General features: G+C 44.4%; 2 protein-coding genes across 2 annotated transcripts; both read left to right on the top strand.

Annotated features, from left to right (window-relative positions):
- The first annotated feature begins 409 nt into the window (after positions 1 to 409).
- LOC139203572 (tRNA (32-2'-O)-methyltransferase regulator THADA) lies at positions 410 to 11724 on the top strand. The gene is given in 31 exon segments (XM_070833385.1): positions 410 to 510; positions 613 to 793; positions 876 to 962; positions 1054 to 1081; positions 1186 to 1334; positions 1428 to 1550; positions 1656 to 1776; positions 1996 to 2141; positions 2227 to 2311; positions 2398 to 2534; positions 3153 to 3350; positions 3437 to 4166; positions 4335 to 4487; positions 4591 to 4700; positions 4811 to 4998; positions 5088 to 5230; positions 5315 to 5473; positions 5581 to 5729; positions 5978 to 6115; positions 6205 to 6309; positions 6404 to 6604; positions 6682 to 6832; positions 7089 to 7341; positions 7718 to 7954; positions 8083 to 8317; positions 8735 to 8923; positions 9742 to 9986; positions 10090 to 10263; positions 10338 to 10604; positions 10695 to 10897; positions 10990 to 11724. Coding segments are annotated over 31 exon segments (5634 nt in total). The 3' UTR covers positions 11238 to 11724.
- Positions 11725 to 14849: 3125 nt separating this feature from the next.
- pik3ip1 (phosphoinositide-3-kinase interacting protein 1) lies at positions 14850 to 21484 on the top strand. Its single transcript, XM_070833768.1, has 6 exons — positions 14850 to 14974; positions 15165 to 15293; positions 15709 to 15825; positions 17019 to 17207; positions 17318 to 17396; positions 19712 to 21484. The coding sequence occupies exons 1-6, from the start codon at positions 14863 to 14865 to the stop codon at positions 19926 to 19928; spliced, it is 843 nt and encodes a 280-aa protein (XP_070689869.1). The 5' UTR covers positions 14850 to 14862; the 3' UTR covers positions 19929 to 21484.
- The last annotated feature ends 444 nt before the right edge of the window (positions 21485 to 21928 follow it).

Below are 21928 nucleotides of genomic sequence, written 5' to 3'. Positions count from 1 at the left end.
CATATAATACACATATAATGTTACCCACACACACAGAAACTGCCTCTTTTGCACAAGGAGTGAGAAAGTGACTGCTAGATGACTGCTGGTGTTCCCTAATAGAATATGAAGTTCTTTATATGTTTTATACATTTAAATTTGCATCTTAATCTGTCTCTTTTGGTAGATTATTTTTGGATGTCTTAGCCAGTTGATTCATCTATTAATTTTAATTTGGAAAAAAAAAAACATATGAGAAGCTGCCTCTAGGTGGCAGCACGTGGCTGCACTTCTACCATGACCACCAGTCAGATAAGAGTAGAGTTAGAGTCCTGTCACGTGACCAGGAAACCAGCGTGCTGCCAATGTGTCTGACACCAGGAATATGTACAGAGGAGTTAGTAAAACAATGCTGTCTGTTGAGGAGCTGATGACGAGTCTGCAAGACTGTGTGATCACCGAGGATGAGGCTCCTGAAAATGTCAGCCAAACACTCAGGGTCTTTGTTGATAAACTGTGTGAATCCTCCAGGTTGGTGCCCAGAACCTCAACATGTTTGAGAACAACATTGTCACATTTTATTTTTTAATTGAAGGTGTGTTCATGAGTGAATGATTGTGCTTGCATGAGCAGGAGTAGTGTGAAAAGATCCAAGGAGCGCTGTTTGGAGGAGGCTGTCCAGCTGCTGAGACAGATCTCAGAGGCACAGCTTCAGGTGTTAGAGGAGAGACATGTCCTGCTTCTTGTCAGGCTCCTCATCTCCATGCAGCTGCAGATGGTCACCAGCTCCACAGCCTGTCGCAAAGTGGACCAGGTCAGCTCTGCAGCATGAATGTCCAGTGTGCAACGCTTACAACAAAGTGGAATCTCACTGAAACTACATATTTGCTCGACAGATGTTGCAACATTTGGCAAAGGTGGACCACCAGCTGGTTTTTAGAGAAACCCATCAATGTTTGCACTCCATAGTCCTTACTGACCAGGTACAGAGCTCAGAGCTCTCACTATAACTTATATCTGTCACATATTTAAGGTAAGGCACTGTAAATAACTTCTAGCTTCTCTTCTTTTCAGATATTGTCTTTTGAGGATCTGCAGAGAGGTTGGTGGCAAAGATGATGTGTTATTACAGTATGTCGCTAATTTATATGTTAGTTTCTGTAAATGTATTAGGGTGTATTTTTATTTATGTTTGTACCTTTTTAGTCTGTATGTTCCTGGAAGACAGCACTGTTGGTCGTGAGGTGTGGCGAGGGTCATGCCTGTCCTTGCTGAACAAAGTGTCAGAGTTATTCCCTGTTGTGTTACAACAAGAATCCCTAAGAGACGGACCACTGTGTTACATCGCTGTCAAGGTATGACAAGAGCAGTGCGCTTCATGAGTCAGCTGCATTCACCGCAGACTTGCGTGATCCTTGTGTCTGACCAGAGAACTGTGATCTCTGCAGGTGTGCTTGCAGATATTTCAGCTGTTGTCCAGTGAGGTGGCTCCTCTGGTGTGGGACAAGGAGCACAGGGGCCCAGCGGTGCAGAAGATCCTGCAGGCTCTTATGGATATCATGCTTGGACAGGTTTCTTATTAAATCATTAGTTCAGAGTCACTTATTCAAAAGAAAGAGGCCTGTTTAGCTGTTACTTTTATTATGTGTCATCAGTCTGTGTGTCCTCTGTTGCAGTGCTGCGGCAGGGACACTCGTCTTCTGGCAGGCACTGCTGTGGCCATGCTGATCAACACAGCACAAGAGAGCAGGGCTGGAGAGGCTGCAGCCTGGAGTCTGCTACAGGTCTCTCATGCAGGTAAGCAACCGCCAACACTGCTTTACAAATAGCATGAGAGAACCTGATTTTGGAACGTAGCCCAGTTATGTGCACATGTGAGTAAAATGTAGATAGATTTGGTCTATTTCTCTGCTATATCCAAAAAATTGCTCTATACAGTAGACTACATATTCTGTAACTGAGTGTGAGTGGCTACAGATTCATGACGGAATAGCTGTTATTTGTGATATTTCTCAGAGCCCTGGCTGCTGAGTGTTGGTGCCCTCCAGGTACAGTGCATCCCTTCAGGGCAGGACGGAGTGGACAGGCTGGCTGTGAGCAGGGGCCTCCTGACCTGCTGTCGACCTCACATCCTGCTCAGCTCACACGTGGATGCCACAGAGGTCAATCCAGTTAAAGCTCACATTAAAAAATATATTTAATTTTTACTTGCTTTCATCACCAAATCCATTCTCCCTTCTTCTGCAGATGTGTTTGCTGCTAAAAGGTTTGTTCCCTCTGGTCTATGCACTGTGTGAGGAGAAGCTGGATTGTCACTACTTTGCATTTGAAGGTGAGTAATTTGCATTATTTATTCATATAATTATTCGTGTGCTTTAATGACAGCGTCACCTGTTCAAATATGGCATGTTGTTCCAGTATTAACACTATGGCTGAAGAAAGTTAAAGAATGCCTGGCTGATATCTGGAAGATGACAGGCGCTCGCCTTCTGCCTGACAGCAGCCGGCTGCAGCAGGAGCTCATTGACATGATCTGGACCAATGCAGAAAGCCCAGTGAGTCAAATTAACCGCATTATATTACTGCAAAAATAAAAGGTGATTATTTCACTTTGTAAGCTCAACATATCACCATATAATGCAGGATGCAGGACATTGTATGTCAAGAATTTATGCTTGACACTATTCTAATCTGACTGTACCATTAATGAAAAGTGCAGTTTGGCAAAAGTTTGGTTATCATTAAGAAATACACTCAACTGCCAGTTTATTAGGTACACATGTCTAAAAATAATGCAGCAGTGCAGTAAGTCATCCTTCATGTTGAAACTGTTTAATAGAGGTGTTGATTCATCTGTATGGTCATCTTAGAGGATGTAGTTTGTAGGGCTGTTGAACTGTACTGCACTGTTTCTATTATTTTGTCCACCCCATTTAAACCAATGACAGTAGGCTAAAGAATAGAAACACCTCTCTGTAATAATGCAATCCACTTCAACAGCATGATGTGACTGTACTGTTGATTGAACACCTCTCTGAAACAACTGAACATCACAACCTTCATGAAGGAACACTTATTGCAGGACTGTTCGATTAGCATTAGACTGCATTAGTTTTAGCCAGGTGTACCTAATAAACTGCCGACTGACTGTTTGTCTTACTGTGACTCGGCAGGTGGAGGGTGTGCCAGAATTTGTGCGCAGTGCCTTTTGTCTCCTGCTGGACATCTATGAGGTGGATTGTGAGCAGTTTTGTGACACAAAGAAGACTCTTTATTTCACTCTACTTCAGCGAATAATCAAACTACCTTGGGAAGCCAAAGCCAAATATCATCGCCTTTGTGCCCTACTGCCGTTCCTAGGAACTGACACGGTGAGGATAAAGGGTTAATACAGGGTTAATGATAATGTTATAATGTAGTCAGTAATTGTTATGATCATGTCTCTTTAATTAATCAGGTGCTGGATCAATATCCTGATATACCCAATCATATCCTGAAGTGCTTGTCGGCCAATCACCTGTCGCCATGTGGATCAGAGCTTTACAAGTGTCTGATCCAGCAGCAGAGGCGAGAGCTGTGTGAAGGCTCGCAAAAGTCCGCTCCCCCCACTGAGCTGGATCTGGCCAATCAGTGGGCGAGGTGTTGGCGGCCCGTCCTTCATGAGGCGCTAATGTCTGCTGTGACTCTGGTACAGAACAACAGCTCAACACACTTATTACCCTGCACCTTTCAAGTCTTCCCCTCAGCTGTGGATCCTCTGCTAGCCTCCCTGGACCCATCGGCCCCCGGCCACCTCCACGCCTGGGCCTGCATCATGAGCTCCTATAGAGCCGTAACTGGAGGCTCTCCCTGGGCCCTGCGGGGGTGCTCCACTCTTGAAACCCTCCAGCTAGCTCTTGGATCTGCAGATGACAAAGTCCGTCTCGCTGCTCTCAACCTCCTCTGCTGCAGCCCAAAGACCAAAGACACCCCCACTATAGAGGAGATGTCAGTAATGAAGATGTTCATTCCTCAAAATCTAAACTGTGAGTCTTCGCCGTTTCGCCAACATTTCCAGGCTGCAGTGAAGAGGTTTCTGGTTCGTATAAGAGACGGCTGCTTGGCACGTGTCAGAGGACAGAACTGCAAAAAAAATGGAGATGCCATCCACTCAGAGAGGCCACAGGATATACTGGAACAGGGAATTGGTGAGATTATACATATTTATCATATGATATCATGTCTCACTTGGCATCCAGCCTAATATTATCTACCTTTTGCTGCATTGTTTGTAATTAAAAGTTCTGTCTTTCTTCAGCAAATCTTTCCATTTTGTCTTTTTTGCTTTCATCAAAACCTTTTTGTACATCACATAGGTTTCGTGGAATGGTTGGGTCAGCTTCCATACGGCCATCTGGCTCCAGGACACAGTTACCAGAGGAAGAAGACTGCGTTGCTGTTGCTGTCTGCAGTTCTGGAGACCTGCACAGACAGCTGGAGCCCAGACAAGAAGAAGGGACAACCTCCAGGTCAATTTAAAAACCAGTGAAAGTAAAGAAAAAATCCTATACGCTGCTGGTATTTGGTTCATATGGAATGTGAACTTCTTTTATATTATTTTTGGCTTTGCAGCGAATATGAGTTCTCTTATCAACTGTGCCAGACAAAGAGGACAGTGGGATTTCATCTGCAGGTCAAAACAGCTGGTCCTCATCAGCTGTTTAGAAGACTCTACAAATGAGGTAGAGCTGCCTTAACCTGCCTCATATTTCTTTTGTATGGTTCAAATGGAAGATGAAGGCTGAAGAATATTATAAAGAGCGGAAAAGGGATTTTTTTTTTCTTTGAACAGATTCGGGAGCTCTCAGCTGGGCTATTGTTGAGATTTTTCCCACCCAGTTTTCCGGATGATGTTGCTGCAGTGTTGCTCACGCGAACCAAACAGCTTCTGTGCAGTCCTCGGGTGCAGGAAGCTCAGATGGGAGCGCTGATGATGAATGTCCTCCTTCAGAAGTAAGCCTTTGCCCCCTGCGTACCTTTGTTTGGAGTTATGCATGCTTCAGATGTAACAGATGAGCAGTTATCAGTTGTTCTACTTGCAGATCACAAGAGCAGCCTGAGGATTGCAGGTGGAACAGTTCCATCGCCGTCAGCCGTGGGAGGAACCCCAAGGGCTCCTGCATGGTCAGATTCCTGGTGAAGGAGCTGGAGGAGCACTACCTGGCAGCCAAGGCTGACATGATGCTTGCTGCCAGAACCAAGCCTATGCACGGTTAGACCACAAGACTGACACCTGCCGTTAATGATGGCTAGAAAACGTTTGCTTCTTTAAATCCTGTCACAAATTATGTTCCAGGTGTTCTAAGTGCCCTTCAGAGGTGTTTGCTTGAGGCACCCAGCAGCGTTGATGACTCACTTGACCAGAGTCTGACCACTGAGGTGCTAAACCTGCTGGAGAATATCTCTCTGCTGCTGCTGGGTGTTCTCTACGGAGATACTTGTGCCACTGAAAAGGGTAATGGAGTAATCTGCAGGAATAATACTGATTTGTGGATGAAGTACAACACTACATTTCAGATTTATCTATGACACTAAACAATAAATCGTTCCCTTCTGTCTTAGATGCCCCCCCTTCTTTTTGTGATATGGGAAACGCCATCAGCTCTCTAATAGCTCAGGAGTCTAGACGAGGCCAAGGGGATGGAGAGGAGTGCGTCCTGCTATCTGAAGAGCACAGCCTCGTTCTCACCTGCTGCTGGGTCTCCCTCAAGGTGAAACAGAACCTGAGGCACCATTAAAATGTATAATTGGACATATCAGTATTTAAAAAGAAGAGTGTGGCATTTTAGCTCAGCTTCATGTGTATTTTTTCAATATTACTAGCTGTCATGGTTTCTTATTTGAAAAAAGAGAAGTCCTCGTGTTCTTTTTTCTATTTACTACATTGAGGACCTGTCACTCAGCCTTTAAGTTTTAAGCACGAGTTGAATGTGACTTTTATTCCATGTTTTGTTATTAGGAAATAGGAATCCTTTTGGGTTCTCTGGTGGAGAAAATGCTCACAGAATCCAAACCCAGCAGGTGCCTCCTAACAAAAGAGGATCTACTGAGAGCATCAAACGTATTCAAGAATATTCTTCTCAAATGTCGTCACTGGGTACGTCTTACAGACCCATTTAGAGCCGTTGAGTCTGAATCACTTTGCCTCTTGTGCTCTTTTCTGAAAGACATGTTTGTGTTCACCAGGGGGCAGTAGAGGGCTGCTGTGTGGGTTTCACCAAGTTCTGTGCCTCTCTGTTGAGCAGCAGTGATCCAGAGCTAAGGGATATCCCGTCCAACATGCTGAAGCTAGTGAGTGGTGATACATGCATGTATTTTTCATTAATAAAGGTGGATGCTAGACTGTCTGGCTTAAGGATACGTTTCCTCTCCTATGTCCTTACAGGGATTGCAGGTGGTGCAGTCCCCTCGCTCTACCTCTGTGACCCGGCGGGCTGCAGGGTTGCCTATGCTCATCCTGTGTGTTGTGTCGGCCGGGGAGGCCGGTAAAGCAAAAGCACTGTTAGCCAACAGTATGCAAACCTTACTGGAGACAGCCAAAACCCCTCTACCTGACAACTGGGACCAAACACTGGACCTGCCACAGGTTTGTAGAGCGAGCGGAGTGGTGTTTGTAACCACAAAGAGGATGATGTGGTCATGTCATTGTCCTCTCCCTTACAGGTGTGTGCAGTTCACACTCTGCAGGCCCTGGTGCGAGGTTCAGGTCTGGGAGTAGCTGTCCTTCAGTTTGCTCCTGCTGTGGCCATCTTGTCACTCACTCTACTCAGTTCTCCCTGCTGGGCCATGAGGAATGCTGCTCTGCAACTTTACAGTAAGACACAGGCACACAGCTGACAGTCAAAACCCCAAATATTCAATTGTTATTTTTTAAGATAATCAGTTAAATGAAATCTAGTACAAGCTCACATTGTAGGTGCTTGAGCAAGGGGATTTTTGGTATCTTGCTTAAAAAAATGACTGAAAATAAGATATTTGCTGAATGATAATTATATGTCTTTTGGCGAACTGATTAATTATTTGGTTTAGCTCTGATTTATACTGCTACAGTGACTCAAATCTGTTTCCAGGTTCTCTGTGTTCGCGAATGCTTGGCCAGCGACCCAGCACCGAGGAGGGTGGCCCTGCCCAGCATGGCATGTCCCCCCTTGCCTTCTTCTTCCACTACCCTGCGCTGCAGCCCTTCCTTCTGGGCGAGCTGAGAGGGGCAGCACAAGACCTCCAGTGTCCACCTAATGAGGCCAAGCTACACCTCCAGCCCTCGCTCTACCCTGTCCTCACTCTGTTGGCCCAGCTCCAGCCTGGTGTCCAGGACTCAACAGAGTGAATACTGTTTACTTTATCACTAGACGGTTTGGTCAGGTTAACTATTAGTTCTTAATAGCAGTGGTTTTCATCCAGGCTGAAAGTATGTAGGTTTTTATTTAAACCAAATGTTAGACCAGGGGAATCTGTAATCCGCTCACCTTCACCAGTGATGAAGGTAAAAACTATGTATTTTATGTATTTTGGTCAGATTCTTTGACCTTAATGTTTTGACGGAAGACGAGCAGTTAAAGGAATAATTTGACATTTTGGGACATGTGACATTTTGCTTTTTTGCCAAGAGTAAGATATGAAGATCAACTTAGTCTCAACTAAGTACGTTATTGAACATTATTTGACCGAGTGAATGTCTTCTCTGGTCTTCCTCTGCCAGAACTTTGTCAGACTTCCTGCCTCCTTTACTCCAGCTGGCTGCCAGTCCTGTTTACAGCGTGAGAGTGATGGCCTCTAAGGCTTTGGTTGCCATGACTCCCCCCTCAGAGTACATGAACATCCTCATCCAACTGACGGCTCAGCTGCCCAGTCCACAGGAGCGCTGCTGTCACAACCGGCTCCACGGACAGCTGCTGCAGATCAAAGCTATTCTGGAGAGAGCTCTGTGCACAGTCAGGTGAAGAGCTGCTTATTCATTCATCAGACACTTTCAGGATTTCAAAAAGCCTCATTCATTCATTCATTCATTCATTCATTCATCAGACACCTTCAGGCTTTGAAGTCCTGCTGTGTTTCTATTCCCAGTGCGCCTTCAGCTGACCTGTGTGAGGTGCTGAGCAGAGTGGACGCCTCGCTGTGGCTGGTGACTGAAGCTGAACGCTGCCCCTTAGTGAGAGCGGCATACCTCGCAGTGGCAGACTTACTAAGAAGATACTGTTGTGAGAGCTACCTGTCAAAGCTCAGTGACCTACTCAGGCATGACCTCCAAACTCCTCAACAGGAGCTTCAGGTGTGTGAAACGCATGCTGACAGACCCATAGTTAGAAAACAGAAATTGTTTTCATAGCTTTTTATTGATGACATCGATATAGATATAGGTGCATTTACATGGAATGTGTATTAGAGACCTTGAAAAACTGTTTTCTCTGTTTTCTCAAGCTGACGTTTGTGGTTGTTACCTCATGTTGTGTCACATATGATTAAACCACATCTGCACCGTCCAGATGGGGAAGATTAGCTGAGTTTTTTTTTTGTTTTTTTTTTTATTTCATTGTAATTGTTGCTTATTTAGTCAAGAATTTTTACTGCTATACAAAAATAGTCAAGATCTTAAAGTGCCTAAAACCTGGCTTAAAATATTCATTATTTCTCCAGAACACTGAATATTAATGGATAAAAAAAAGTAAAATAAAAGTAGCACATTCTATCTGATGCTTTATCTGTGTCATCTCCACAGGTGGGGTTGTCATTCTTCCATCAACAAGCCATCCACTTTCTGTGTGCAGATCCACAGGAGGCTCGTCAAATCTGGGACAGCTTCTCTGCAGTGAGCCCTGATCTGAGGCTGGCTTTGGTTTCGTGTGTGGTTGATGGGCGGGTTTCGCAGCAGACCGGCTTGAAAGAAGTGATCCAGAGGGTGTTGCAGGTGAGATATTATCATCTGCTGCCGAGATTTCAGCATAAAGAAAACAACCTTCCCAAAAACCTGTCTAACAGCTTTCAGAATAATGACCTTGTTAGAGCACAATGTGAGGAAATTGAGGAAGCAAAGATAGGCTTAAATATAATGAAATCTGGCTGGAGATCTTTTTCTCCCTCTGACATAAGACAGGGTGTGTCTATAAGCTATTCTGTTCTATAATCTTGACTTGAGTACAGTCAGGCTGAAGATATCGGCCCTTTTATTATGTTACATTATCTAGACCACCCAGTTGTGCCTTCCCATCTACATCCTGTTTAGTGTTTAATTGGCTCTCTCTGATAAGATGAAGATACTGCATATCTCCTCACAGTGTGTAAAGATAGGGACTACTGTTTATGTGTCCCAGTCATTTATTTTACAGCACTTATTAGGGGGCCGCTTGCAAGCAAGGCCCACTATTGTGCCCTATGCTTTGCATAGCTGGCACAATAGTGGGCTTTGCTTGCAAGCGGCCCCCTAATAACAGGAGAAACAGGTTAGGGGGATTATCATGGAAATCACTAATGGAAACCACTTGAAACAGTTAAAACATGTCTAAGTAAAAACATAATTCTCTACGTCAATGAATGAGAAAAGCAAACCAAAGGAATCTTAAATTAAAAGTATGATGTTTTTCTTCTGTTTTTTTTGTGATGTGCAAGTGATTCATCTCTGATGCCTGTTGAGAGTCACTCAGGGGGAAACACCTGTTTGGCATTTAAAGTCACATGACTGATTTGACAAGTAAATTAGAGGATTAAATGAAGGCTCTCTGTCTTCAGTCAAACCTGAAGGAGGCGTTGTTGAGCCACTGTGTGGAGTACCGCAGGACCTACCTCGCAGCCCTGGTAGCAGTGATGGCTGGAGATGATTCTGCTTTACCCCAACGTCTTCCTCAGTTGGCCCCACTGGAGGAGCCAGTGCCTGAGTGTCTGGATTTGTTGCTTGGAGACCTGGAGGCCCAGCGGGGGGGGCCACAGTTACTGTCCCAGGCTCTGCATGCTGCTAGTCTGCTGCTCTCCCAGGGGTCAAACTCCAGGTATTAAATGTTTTGCTGTCTTTTTTCGTTCAGTATAAAATCACGTCTTCTACCTGCAGCTACTAACTTTCCTGATCGTTCTGCAAATCAGTCCAGTGAGGATGTCCATGTTCCAGCGCTGGTGTAGTGTCTTGGAAAGCCAGCGGTCGCCAGATGCCCCTGAAGTGCTCAGGATGGCGTGTGCTGAGGCTCTGTGTGTGGCTGGAGCTCCACTAATGAGCCACAGTCTGAGAGGACACAGCACCCTGCCTGCCGTCGTGAGCAGGTATGAAAATGACAGATAAGATTGTCAATTAAATGATAGACTCTGTAATAAAATGTTGAATCTTTCTGCTTTAGGTTGATCACCACGGGCCTTTACTTGCTGCAGGACCAAAGCCAGCAGGTGAGGATGAAAGCGGCCTGTTTTACCTCCATGTTGCAACATGCGAGAAGAGGAGGAAGTCAGACGAGAGTCTACCTGATGCAAGTCAACCAGGCTCTGCCGCTCCTGCTGGACCTGCTGCTGGAGGAATGCTGGGATACTCCTGGTACATTGGAGGTGCTGCTGTGTAACCTGCCTCAGTCTGACCTCAGATCTGTGCTGAGAGAGGCCTCAGAGACTGGGTGAGCTGCCTCACTGAATCAATACACTTGTACAAACAGAGCAACCTTGATTGGGTGTCGCTTACCTGCTTTTATTGCTCTGTTACTCAGGTGTTCCAGTCTGTATGAGCAGGATGAGGCCAATGTGTTTGCAGAGCCCTCTGTGATGTCTGCACATGTGCTGCCTTACCTTCTACAGATGGCTGAAAAACACTCGGAGTCCTCTGCGTTGGCACAGAGCCTGAGTGGATGGGCAGAGGAGAGTGCTGCACAGGTGCTGGACAGCCTGTCAGTCTGCAAAGAACTCCAGCCAGGTACCACATCAGCTTGTCAGTCCCAATATATAAATGTGTTAATGACATCTACAATTGCTGTGTTACAATGCAATTATTTACTCTCTCTCTAGCAGAGACACTGACCCCGGCCTGGCTCGCTCTCCTCGTGGACCCCCGTTTCCACAGCACCCTGTGTGGCCTCTTCGCCAGGGCTGCCTTTCTCCTCCACTTGTTGAAGACATCTGATGATGTACGACACCTTTGTGACGCTTCATCGCTGCACATGAGTTTACAGGACGTTTGTGGCCTTCTCAGTCAGAACGGTGTCCGCTTTCCCCCTGCTATAACAGCTGCTGTGGCTGGAGAGCTGCCACAATGATGGAACGGAGCGGCTTTTCACATACAGTCACCGGCCAGAGCCTTTTGGCCGATGACACCCAGTGATGAAATAACCTGTGGATATTTCAGGAATGCTTACGCTTGCTGAATGTGCAGCCTTGGTCCTGAATGAGTGTTGCAGCTGCTGGTGCTGCTGTACACCAGTGCTTGGCAGGCTGACAGTTAAGAGTTCAGTGGCTTCAGTCACTTGTGCCTGTCATCATATAACAGAGAAGGGACCCACTGGGCATTAGGTGCCTTGTCCACACTATAGCAAGAAAGTTGTTCCTCATAAGCTCTAGCTGACTGTTTTTGCTAGAATGATTTGACATAAGAGTGTATGGTATTACGTGTTCTGAAGCTGTATTCATTTTTAGAATAAAGATTTTGTATGCAGAGGAGCAGCCACCAGAGTACCTCCAGGTCTGTTTTAACCAGCAGCAGTGCTCTCATGCCCTGTTCTTGTAAGTCCCATGTTTTCCATGTCTCACCAGCAACAGTAGCAGAGCTCAGGCTGATGTAGTGATGTAATGCCACAGCATCAGGGGAAATTGGCCTCTTGGTGCCCAGCAGGGGATGCAGTGTACGTTTTAATGCTCCATTAGAGGCTTTCTGCCTGTATAAGTGTCCTGTTTCCAACCACATGAGGGCTGAAGATGATTGACTGGATCTGATAGGGAGTAGGCAGTTGCTGCACTAAGGACCGCACACTACAGCAGTCTTACATCATCAGGCAGCCCGGTGTTTTTGTTTGAGATGGGCGGCTCTCAGTATTAGACAAACACTGACATGAAAGAGTTTGTATATGCTATAGTTGGCTATGTTAGGCTTTTAATTAAATGTACATGTTCTTGTATCCTCATACCATTTATTTCCTTGGGATATGATATTGATTAAAGTCTCAGAATAGATAGTAAGCAATCAGTTTAACAAAATTTGACTGTAAAACAGCAGGGCCACCATTTTTTATTAAATTTTTTTCTGTTTCACCTTTATATGTAGCTGAGATAATGTTTCACTTAAAGGTCCATTTTCTATGCATGAAGCATTGTGCTTGTGACCATCTAGGTTATGCAACAGCTATGACATCAAGCTCGTATTAATGATTCATACAGAATGCTTATGCAATGTGTTTCCCTGCTACCCAGGCCAAAATTAACACCTGGTGCAGAGCCCTGTGGGATTAACGAGCGCCTTGAAGGAAGCCACAGGTGGTTTGTGTTGGTCGTGTTCTTGACGCATTCTGTGTCAGAACATGATGCAGAAATCAAGGAAACGCTAGATAATGAAAGTTGTTGGGCAAAACTGGGACATCAACATTTTTTGGACAAACCTTGAATGATCATGTCAAGAAGTCTCCTTAAGTTTGACTTTCGCTACACCTGATACCACTTACCGTATGCATTTATTGATGCTGAGTGTATGGATGTCACTAGACAAAAACAAAACCATATATTTCAACTTTATAGATTCAATTAGTTTGAGCTTCATAACTCATGGCCTTAAATTGCTCTACTTCAAGACAAAGGCAAGAAAAAAAACACATGACTTTCCTGAAAACAAAGGCATCATTATAATGAAATAGTCATTTTACTTTGTGTTCATCTATCAGATCTGCTTGAACAATATGTCTATTGTGTTGTGTTCTCGCTGAAAACAAAGTTTGAGGAAAGGTTTGACATTTCCTGAAGGCAAAGTGTGTATCAAACAAACCTGATTTAATAAAAGTCCTTCCTTGTCTCTGGACTCTCAGTAAGCCTGCCTCCTGCTGATTAAATGATTAACTATGGCAACAGGGAACAAGGCCAAGTAGGTGCAACCACGTTTATTAGGTGTGCGTGTGTGTGTGTGTGTGTGTGTGTGCGCGCATCATTTGGAGGATGAAGAGATTGTTTTTCCACTGTTGTATCCAGTGGATTGCGGACCTTCAGGTTAAAAATTTTATTCTACAAATGGAATTACAGGAACAATCTAAATCATTGAAATCCATTGAAAGAAGGCTTTTATCAGTTTAACTGTGCTTTCTTGTTTTTTTAAAGAGCTGTTTATGCTGAACATAATAAAGGGAACCATTGAAGTTGTTATTCTGTTTGTCTTTCATATAATCATTGCTACTGGGGTTCATTTTCTCAAAGCTTTTGCAGAGCCTGAGATCCCCACTAAGACATACTGTAAACAAAGGCTACTGTACCATTCACCTTACAGGCATTGCTCATTTGAAGTAATGCACACTGCAAAGCCTGTAGTTACAGCAAAATGAAGGATTAGGCTTTTAGTCTGTTATGGGGCCATCAAGAATTTCAATATTCTGATGATTCAAAACTAATCCTCAGCTATGTCAGAGATCTAAGCAGAAGCTTCCACTGAGAACAAGGTCCCACATCACTTTTTTTGATATGTTGCCCATCTGCAGTTTTCAGCGACTCCACTGAATCAGTCGACTGCAGCTCAGGTTGGGAAGTTATGGAAGTTCTTTTCTACCAAGAAAAGCAAACACAGATGAAAAAAGGGGCGATGATAAGCTTAATAAATCAAAAGTTGGACTTTTTATCTTTTAATTTTATTTCAGTAGGCTCTTACACTTGAATCTTTGGTTACCACGATCATCTTATTTACACCATAACTAATCTTATATCTGTTTATTTTCCATTTTGCTCTGGAGTATGGCTTCCATAGGAATTAGCTGGTTCACCCTTTAATAGTGTAGGGACCTGTGGTTTCACTCGGTGCATGCTGGGAGAGGCTCCCCTCGTGGCCCTGAATGTGCAGAGTGTGCTGGAGAGTGCTGGACAGATGCTGTTTGTTTGCTCTGGTAATTGCCTGAAAACTGGGTAAGCATCTCTTTGAAAAGTGGCTCAGTGGACAGTGAGCCTTCCTCACCAGCAGTCGGCCAACACTGACACAGGGCCCCTCTGCTCTGGGTTTACAGCTCCCTGTGCACAGACGGATAGAGGCAAAAACTATTGGCAGCTGCCCTTTATCAGCCTCCACTGAGTCCAGAGGGAGAAAAACAGGCCTCCTGGGGTGGAGAGGAAGCCTGGGAAGCAGGAAAGGTCCGGGCAGATGCACCCAGCACTGAGAGCCAGATAGGACTGGATCATAAATGGAAAGTAATGACTCGCTGTGTTTTATAATGAAAACTGAAAGCAGAGCACCTATTTATAGACAACCACAGAAAATGCAATAAGCATGGAAATTATTGTTGGATGGAGAATAGGAAAAAGTAGGATGGATTATGGAAGGAACCAGCAGCTCCAGCATCAGTGTGGCTGAACTTCTGCGACCTTCCATGCTGACTGTTTTGATGATGAGTCTCCTCTCACAAGGCTGCACGCCATGATAAGTTGCCAGACTGTTTTCCTCTGCTGTGTGTGTGTGTGTGTGAATCTGGTGAGGCTTTAGGACGTTGAGGGCTGTACTGCAAAGCTCCTCCTCCTCCTCCTCCTCCTCCTCCTCCTCCTCCCACTGAAGGCTGTTTACGAAGAAAGGCTGAGCTCCTCTGACAAAAACAAGAGCTGGGACTCCAGCGGTGGTCTGCTGCACGTTCAGCACAGGCCCTTCGTCCATTTTGTATATTCTCTTTAATCTTTTTTCACTTGAGAGAAGAAGCATCTCCTCAGCGCACCATGTTGTCGGTGAATTCAGCCCGTCAGCTCTGCAAACTGGTTTTCTCCTTGCACGTTGTTTTCCTGAGCGTGGCGACAGTGCAGAGCAGCGCATCAGATGGAAGCCACAAAGGTACAAATATACATTATAGACTATTTTTTTAAAGTTAATTTGTAATTTGTTGTAAAAAAAGAAAAAAGTATACTGTGTGGGCTGATTTGCATCAAATGCACTCATATTAATGGAACACATTTTCCTCACTTGCTTTGATTGCACAGTCACTTATAGGTGTTGTGCTCACATGTGACGTTGTTATTCTCAGACTGCATGAGATCCAGTGGTGTGGAGTACAGAGGGGGACAGCAGAGCTCCTCTTCAGGCCTCACCTGTCTGAACTGGATCAACACCACCAGAGACTATGATGTCAACATCCACCCTGATTCTCAGACAGGTAAACAAGCTCCAGCTGATGTGTCTGATTGTCGCTGGTGCTGATGGGTCCAACAGTTTCCTCACAGGGAAACAAACAACTCCAACTTCTTTGTTGAGATGTTGATACAGTGCAATGATACATTTAGCTTGCTACAGGTAATGATGATATTTGCAGGCCTCACTTGAGCTCCTGCACCACTTATTTGTCCACTTCTGGTGTTACATGGCTTCTTTTATACAGTAGCTGCTCTTTCCTGCCTTTGTGCTTGTGGCGGCCTGTTTATGTAGTGTGGTGAACTAGCGTTAATGATTGATGAATCCACTGGTTTACCCACACAGCAGGACACACAGACACACAGACAGACAGAGACAAGCCTGTATTTCCACGAGACAACGGTCGCAGACATGTGCTGTTTTTACCGTTCCTCCTGTAGGTGTGGGAGATCACAATTACTGCCGAAACCCAGACTCCTCGGAGGGGCCTTGGTGCTACATTGCTGGCCCAGATGGGACGGTCCAGAGACAATTCTGTGCAATTGACACATGCAAAGGTAAGTAAACACTGTTTACACACTGTATGATAACCTGAGCAGTTGGCATTTGCACAAGGAGATTGATCATTTGTGGAAAAACAGCCGGAACAAGTGCTGCAGAAGTCCAAGCCGGCAAAGATTAATATGCATATTTCAAATTAATAAGAAAACAACAGTGAGATGCCTCTGTGAGGTTTTTCAGACTACCTCTCTTGATGCTGCCAGCAATTATGTTCCCTTCCCTGCGAAGCTCTCATTATTATAAAAAGTGGGCTATGCTGGGGAAAAATAATGAGGTGAAATCTTTGGAGCCGTGTACATGTTCTAATTAGTTAACGCAGAAATGGCTTGATGGGAGAGGATGCAGCCAAATTTGAAACTTTGATGGGTCAACAAAAAAGTTTTTAAAAAGGCTCTGTTTTTTTTTTATCCATAAATAAACCATATGCAAGTCATTGCTGAGGTGGATTTACTCTCCATATTAAAGAGTACTAGTCTGTAGTGGGTCAGTTGGTCGGGGCTAAGCCATTGTGAGAACTCCTCTCCTTTACTCTTTGTTTCCTCCCGGTGCAGAACCCACCCCAAGTCACAAAAAAACAAAGCCCTGCAGCGGCATGTCAGAAAGTGCACTTTCAAGAAAGCTGTTGACCACGCCTCAAACTGAGCCCATTGGCAGACAGGAGGAGTCTGCCCTTAGAGACAGCAGCTAATTGGTTGCTTAGATTTATGACCTCAGGCCCTTTAACTTCAGCCCAGTTTGTAAACAACAACCTGTAGGGAAAAAAAGCTAGAGAGCAGATTTTGACATCCCTGTCTGAGCCCTGCTGTCTCCTGAAACAGAGCCGAGCACGCAGAGCCTGTTCACGTCAGGCACACATGAAGGAGGCACACGCTCGCCAATCCTCTAACTGATTTATGTCACAATAGCTTCATTAGAGCTTTGATTCTGCTGTTGTTCATTAGAAACCTCATGGTCCAGATGATGCACTTCTAGTCAGGCCAAATCAAGCCAAAGTGTATTTTATGTGCATCATTATAACAAGTGTACAATAAAACAGTGCAGACAAAAGTAAATGAAATAAACTACTATTCACATTAGAGACCCCCAATGACTCTGAGTGATCTCATTTTACTTTGATACGATTCGGCTTCTGTTGACAGTATGTCAGCAGCTGCTGTTTAACACTGGCATTGTTCAATTGTGTCTCCAGAACAAGCGTCTACAGTGCCAGCAGAGGCCGAATCCCTCAACCCAACAGGAACCACTCCCTCCACAGAGAGCTTCCAGCCGGCCAAGTCCAGAGCGTCTCAGGGAGAAGTTGCTGCTGTGCAGCCGGTGATGGGAATCAGCCAGCGAGTGCGCACAGGACCCAAAAAGAAGAAGGACCTTGGCATGCTGGGTGCGTTGTAGCTGTTATTCCTCTGAAAACATACTGTATACGCTAGATTACAATTTCGTGTATTCATATGTTCAGTTTTTAACCATCTATGTTTTCTTTTTGGTGCTCAGGTTATGTCATCGGCATCCTCATGATGGCAATTATAATCATTCTGGGAGTAGGCATCACGTTGGGCTACTTCTATAAGAGGTCAGTGTCTAAATCACAGAACACTCACTTGTTTTTCTCTCGTTGAAGAGGCATTCAATCTGGTTCCACAATATCACTTTTACATTGTGTACATCTGCTTCTGGCTTAAAGCCAAAGTGTGACGCTTCAGAGCCGCCTTGTGTCTTCCTGTTTCCGCTGGCACATGTGGTGTCGATAGCTCTAAAACCAGCTCAGTTAGTGAAACACACGTGACAGCATGCATCTGAATGGTCTCTTGAGTTAAGGGCATCAGGTGTTGTTCAAATTCCCAATAAAGCTCTCTGTTGTTCCACTGTGATGTAGCGCAGCCGTCACAGGAGGCCATGCATGCTTTTATCGTGACAACCTCAACAGAACGAGTGGGGCATCATGGCAGGAAGTGAAGTGCCTGCACTCTATTTTGAGCATTCTCACTTTGCATTTTTGAAAGAGAGGAGAGTGCGGAGGAGGGCTGCACATTTGTTGCAGTTACGTAATGTTCAACATAACGGCCCCACGGTTGTGAAAGTGGAGCTCTGATTCCCTCTGGCAATACACAAAACATCCTTACTGGTCAGTGTTTGGCTCTCAAATCTGATTAGCAGTGCCCGTGTCACTGTTTTCTATTTTTAGGAGGTGATTATTAATAAGGAGGAGGAGCATATTATGTCAGAAGGTTTATACCTTTCATAAGCATGCAGTGACATCGCCTCCAGTAATGTGATAGTTGTGTGCCAAGCATGCCCATATTCTCTGTAATCAAACTCCCTCTGCACATAGAGGACCATACTATACCCCCACCGGGAACAGGCTGAAGCTCTGCAGTGATTTACAAGTGTTTAAACTCTACGTCATTTAGATGTCCCAAAATGCACTGCTTTATTATGTGGAAAATATATCAAACTGATATCTTAATGGATATCTTAGCTTAGCATAAACACTGGAAACTGGGAGATCAGTTAGTTTCCAGGAAGACTCTGGTCCAGACCAAGAAATAGTGTCTGGCTCATAAGCCACAATAAAACAGTGTCAGGAAATTATTTCTATAAGACCAGAACTGTATTTTCGCTGTTAGTTCGTACCATTAATTTCCCAACACACAAGATAAACTCCCAGAGACAGAGATCTCAGTTCAAAGTTTTACTTGCAACAAGCAAGGAGTACAGGCAAAGATCTACATCTGCACTGAGCAGTCTCAGTGTCTTTCAAGCATATATAACATGTATAAGCAAAGTTCCTCCTCTCATTAGTCCTCCGCCGCACCCTGCTCCCTCTCCTCCTTGCAGGGGAGGTTGGTGGGAAACGCAGGTGCGCTGACTTCTCTCCGTTCAAGGCCTTCTCCAACTCTTCTTTATCTCAAGAATGCAAGCACAGTCTGATACATCCTACGCCAACACACATCTCTTTGATCTGTGTAAAGGTCACAGCAACCATCACACAGTCCAGCATCAGGCTAAAACTTCATGATAATAAAGCATAAATGTACTAACATAAAAATGTATTAGCATAAGCGTGTCTGCACATTTTCTATTTCCTAACAAACAGGTTTGGTTTTTGTATTCCACAAACAGCATACAATATGATTAGAGTCAGGCTAGCTGTGTTTGTGCTAAGCTAAACTAATTTAATTTTTTTTATCAAATGTGCTTGACAAAGTGAACCACACCCTTGCTGTGAAGAAGCAGTTGTGATATACAGTGTTTCAGAGCAGAGCACAGTTGCACAATATGCTGCACTGAGGCGTGTTTTTCAAATCCCTGTTTCATTTTGTGCTGCACCGTGCTCTGGCTCCAGATCAGTAGAGAGCAGCCTCATGCTGAGTCCCATCACTGTGTTGCCTCGGACCAGATAAACTCAGTGCCAGCTTGTTAGTTCTGTGTTCCCATGCACCATCTGTCCCTTGTGTTATTTAAAGCTCCTTATCATTAATATTTAGCTTGGGTGCCCCCCCCCAAAATGGTGGAGTGGCGATGAGACAGTGTCAGCTACAAGACTACTTGAGGTTTTTATTATATTACAGCAAAATTTGACTTGACACTGGTTGCTAATTTAAATGAGATGAAATAGATTTGATTGTTAGCGCAGCTATAATCAACATTGTTTCATTATTATTTATTAGCACAGGACTTTTTGTATTTGGGGACCCATATCTGCGTTTCCCTCAGGTCTAAAGTGCGTTCTAGCTTCTTTCAGCTCATTGTTTTGGTTTTCAGATCCACAACCTTACTGTTTAGTTGTATTCTCACTGCACTACCTGCCAGCACCACACAACAAGTGGCCCTAAACAATCAGTTATTACAGGTTTTAACTTTTCTCTCTTGCGTGTTTGTGCTCAGGGGCCGAGACCTAAAGAAGCAGCACGAGCAGCGAGTGTATGAGCGCGAGATGCAGAGGATAACCCTGCCCCTGTCAGCTTTCTCCAACCCCACCTGCGAGCTGGTAGACGAGAACACCATCGTCATCACAGCAGAGCACGAGACGAACCCCGTCCAGGAAGGCGTGGAGGGCGGGGACCCTCTCATGGGCCAGCAAGCTGGTACACCTGGAGCGTGAGGTGGCGCGCAGTCCTCAAACATCACTGTGATACGTTTTGTGGACCAAAACACTCCCATCATCGTTTCTCCTCTCCGCCTCCCAGAGTAACTGTTAAAGAAGGAGTAGGGGAGCAACGTTTGCTCCAAAGACTTGAACTGAATGCTGTGTCCCCTTTCCTTCGTTTTTCTACAACTGAGACACAAACAAGATGAGCTGACTCACAGTGGACACAGTCTTACCAACTAGAAGCCACTAAGGTGAACATGTTGATGATGAAGATATATCCGAGGTCTTTAATATTCATATTTGATACCTTTGATAGCCAAAAAATAAGGTCACGGGCCTCGCCCTTAAATATCAGTATGAATATCTAGTCAAATGGACGTTGACAAGTCAGTGTTTATAATGGTGTGTGATGAAACCAATTCTTTATGAAGAGATGGTGTTTATTGGGGGATTGTCCATAACTTTTAGTTTTTTATTATGTTTCCATGTGGAGAAGGTACTCTCCACAGGACGTGCGTGGTTACATAAATATGCGATTTTTTTTTTTTTTTGTATCGACCCACTGGCTGTGCTGAGGGAGACACGGACGAGGAGCGTGTATGTATAAAGAAAGCTTTGTCTTGGAGACACACTGGTGACACAGATGTGAGTGTCCAAAAATAGTCCTCCTCTGAGACAGAATGCAGGAACATGAGGTGAAACAGGCCCACTGAAAACAAGGGAAATTGCCTTAGCATGATGCTTATGAATGTATTCGTTTATCTTTTCACGGGTGATTTTATTTGTGTTTGTAATCGACTGATGGGGCAACGCCGTTGCAAAGAATGATGGCTGTCATCGGCAGACATGAAAGAGGACTTGCCCTTTTCTTCCACAGGTTAAGGAGTGACAGGAAAAATACAGAGTGCTCTCTGCAGCATGACAGACAGTAGTTGGTCCTCAGGACAAAATAGCACTGCCATAACAGAGAACAGATGGGATGAGACAAAGCCTGAAGTTTGTCTCTGTGGAGCAGGACAGCGAGAGTGTGTTAAAGTGCTGAAGAATCCTGGTTCTTAGATTAGATTCAGACAACCGATTTATGCACTCACTTCGGGTTAGAGACAAGAATGGAGTAGAATAGAAACAGTCCAAAGTTTGGTGTCGTTCCTTCAGAAAACATTGGGAAACATGAATGCATGTCCGTGGTTACCTGCTGTACGTTTGTATTCAGGGACCGTTCCTTTGCATCTTGAAAAGTAGAACTACTGATTGAGGAGGACATTTAGAAAATACCTGCCTGAAAATAGAAACCATCACACGCAGAAGATTTTACTTTGTTACTCCTCAGTGCATTTCTAGTTTGTTAAGCACTCCAGATGAACTTGTTTTGTGATTGTTGCCCAATCCACATGGCAGGTAATCTTGGGTTACCGCTGCTCCGTTATGTTAATCACCTATGTGCTGGCTGTAATAATTACTTTCTTCATATAAGCAACGTGTTCAAAATACTGTTGCTGAGCATTTGGATTTAGTACTTGTTTGTGTGAATGGAGATTTTCACTGCTGAGACTGAAATAAAACATCAAACAGACACTATGATTTCATATAATCTGTATATTTAAAATGATGAAGGTAGAGGGATTTGTTTTCCCCACTAGAAACACGTAAGACAGCAGGAATGCTTTTACGGTTGACTTACTATTCAACGTTTGTTCACAGCGGGAACGTTTTGCACCAGCTCCCTCTGTTGGCAATTCTTTAATACCTTACTGCAGCCAACTGAGAAAACCGATTCAGATAATAACTACGTGGGGCAAAGAGATTTAGAGAGGCAGATGTACACAATGTAAAAGTGATATTGTGGAGCCAGATTGAATGCCTCTTCAACGAGAGAAAAACAAGTGAGTGTTCTGTGATTTAGACACTGACCTCTTATAGAAGTAGCCCAGCGTGATGCCTACTCCCAGAATGATTTCTGCGGTGTGTTTTAACATTGACTGAACTCTGATCCTGAATTGTAAAAGCTTAGC

Source organism: Pempheris klunzingeri, chromosome 7 (genome assembly GCF_042242105.1).
Source record: "Pempheris klunzingeri isolate RE-2024b chromosome 7, fPemKlu1.hap1, whole genome shotgun sequence".
Lineage (NCBI taxonomy): Eukaryota > Metazoa > Chordata > Actinopteri > Acropomatiformes > Pempheridae > Pempheris > Pempheris klunzingeri.
The sequence above is the reverse complement of the archived record's forward strand: the minus strand, read 5'-3'. Positions and strand labels throughout refer to the sequence as shown.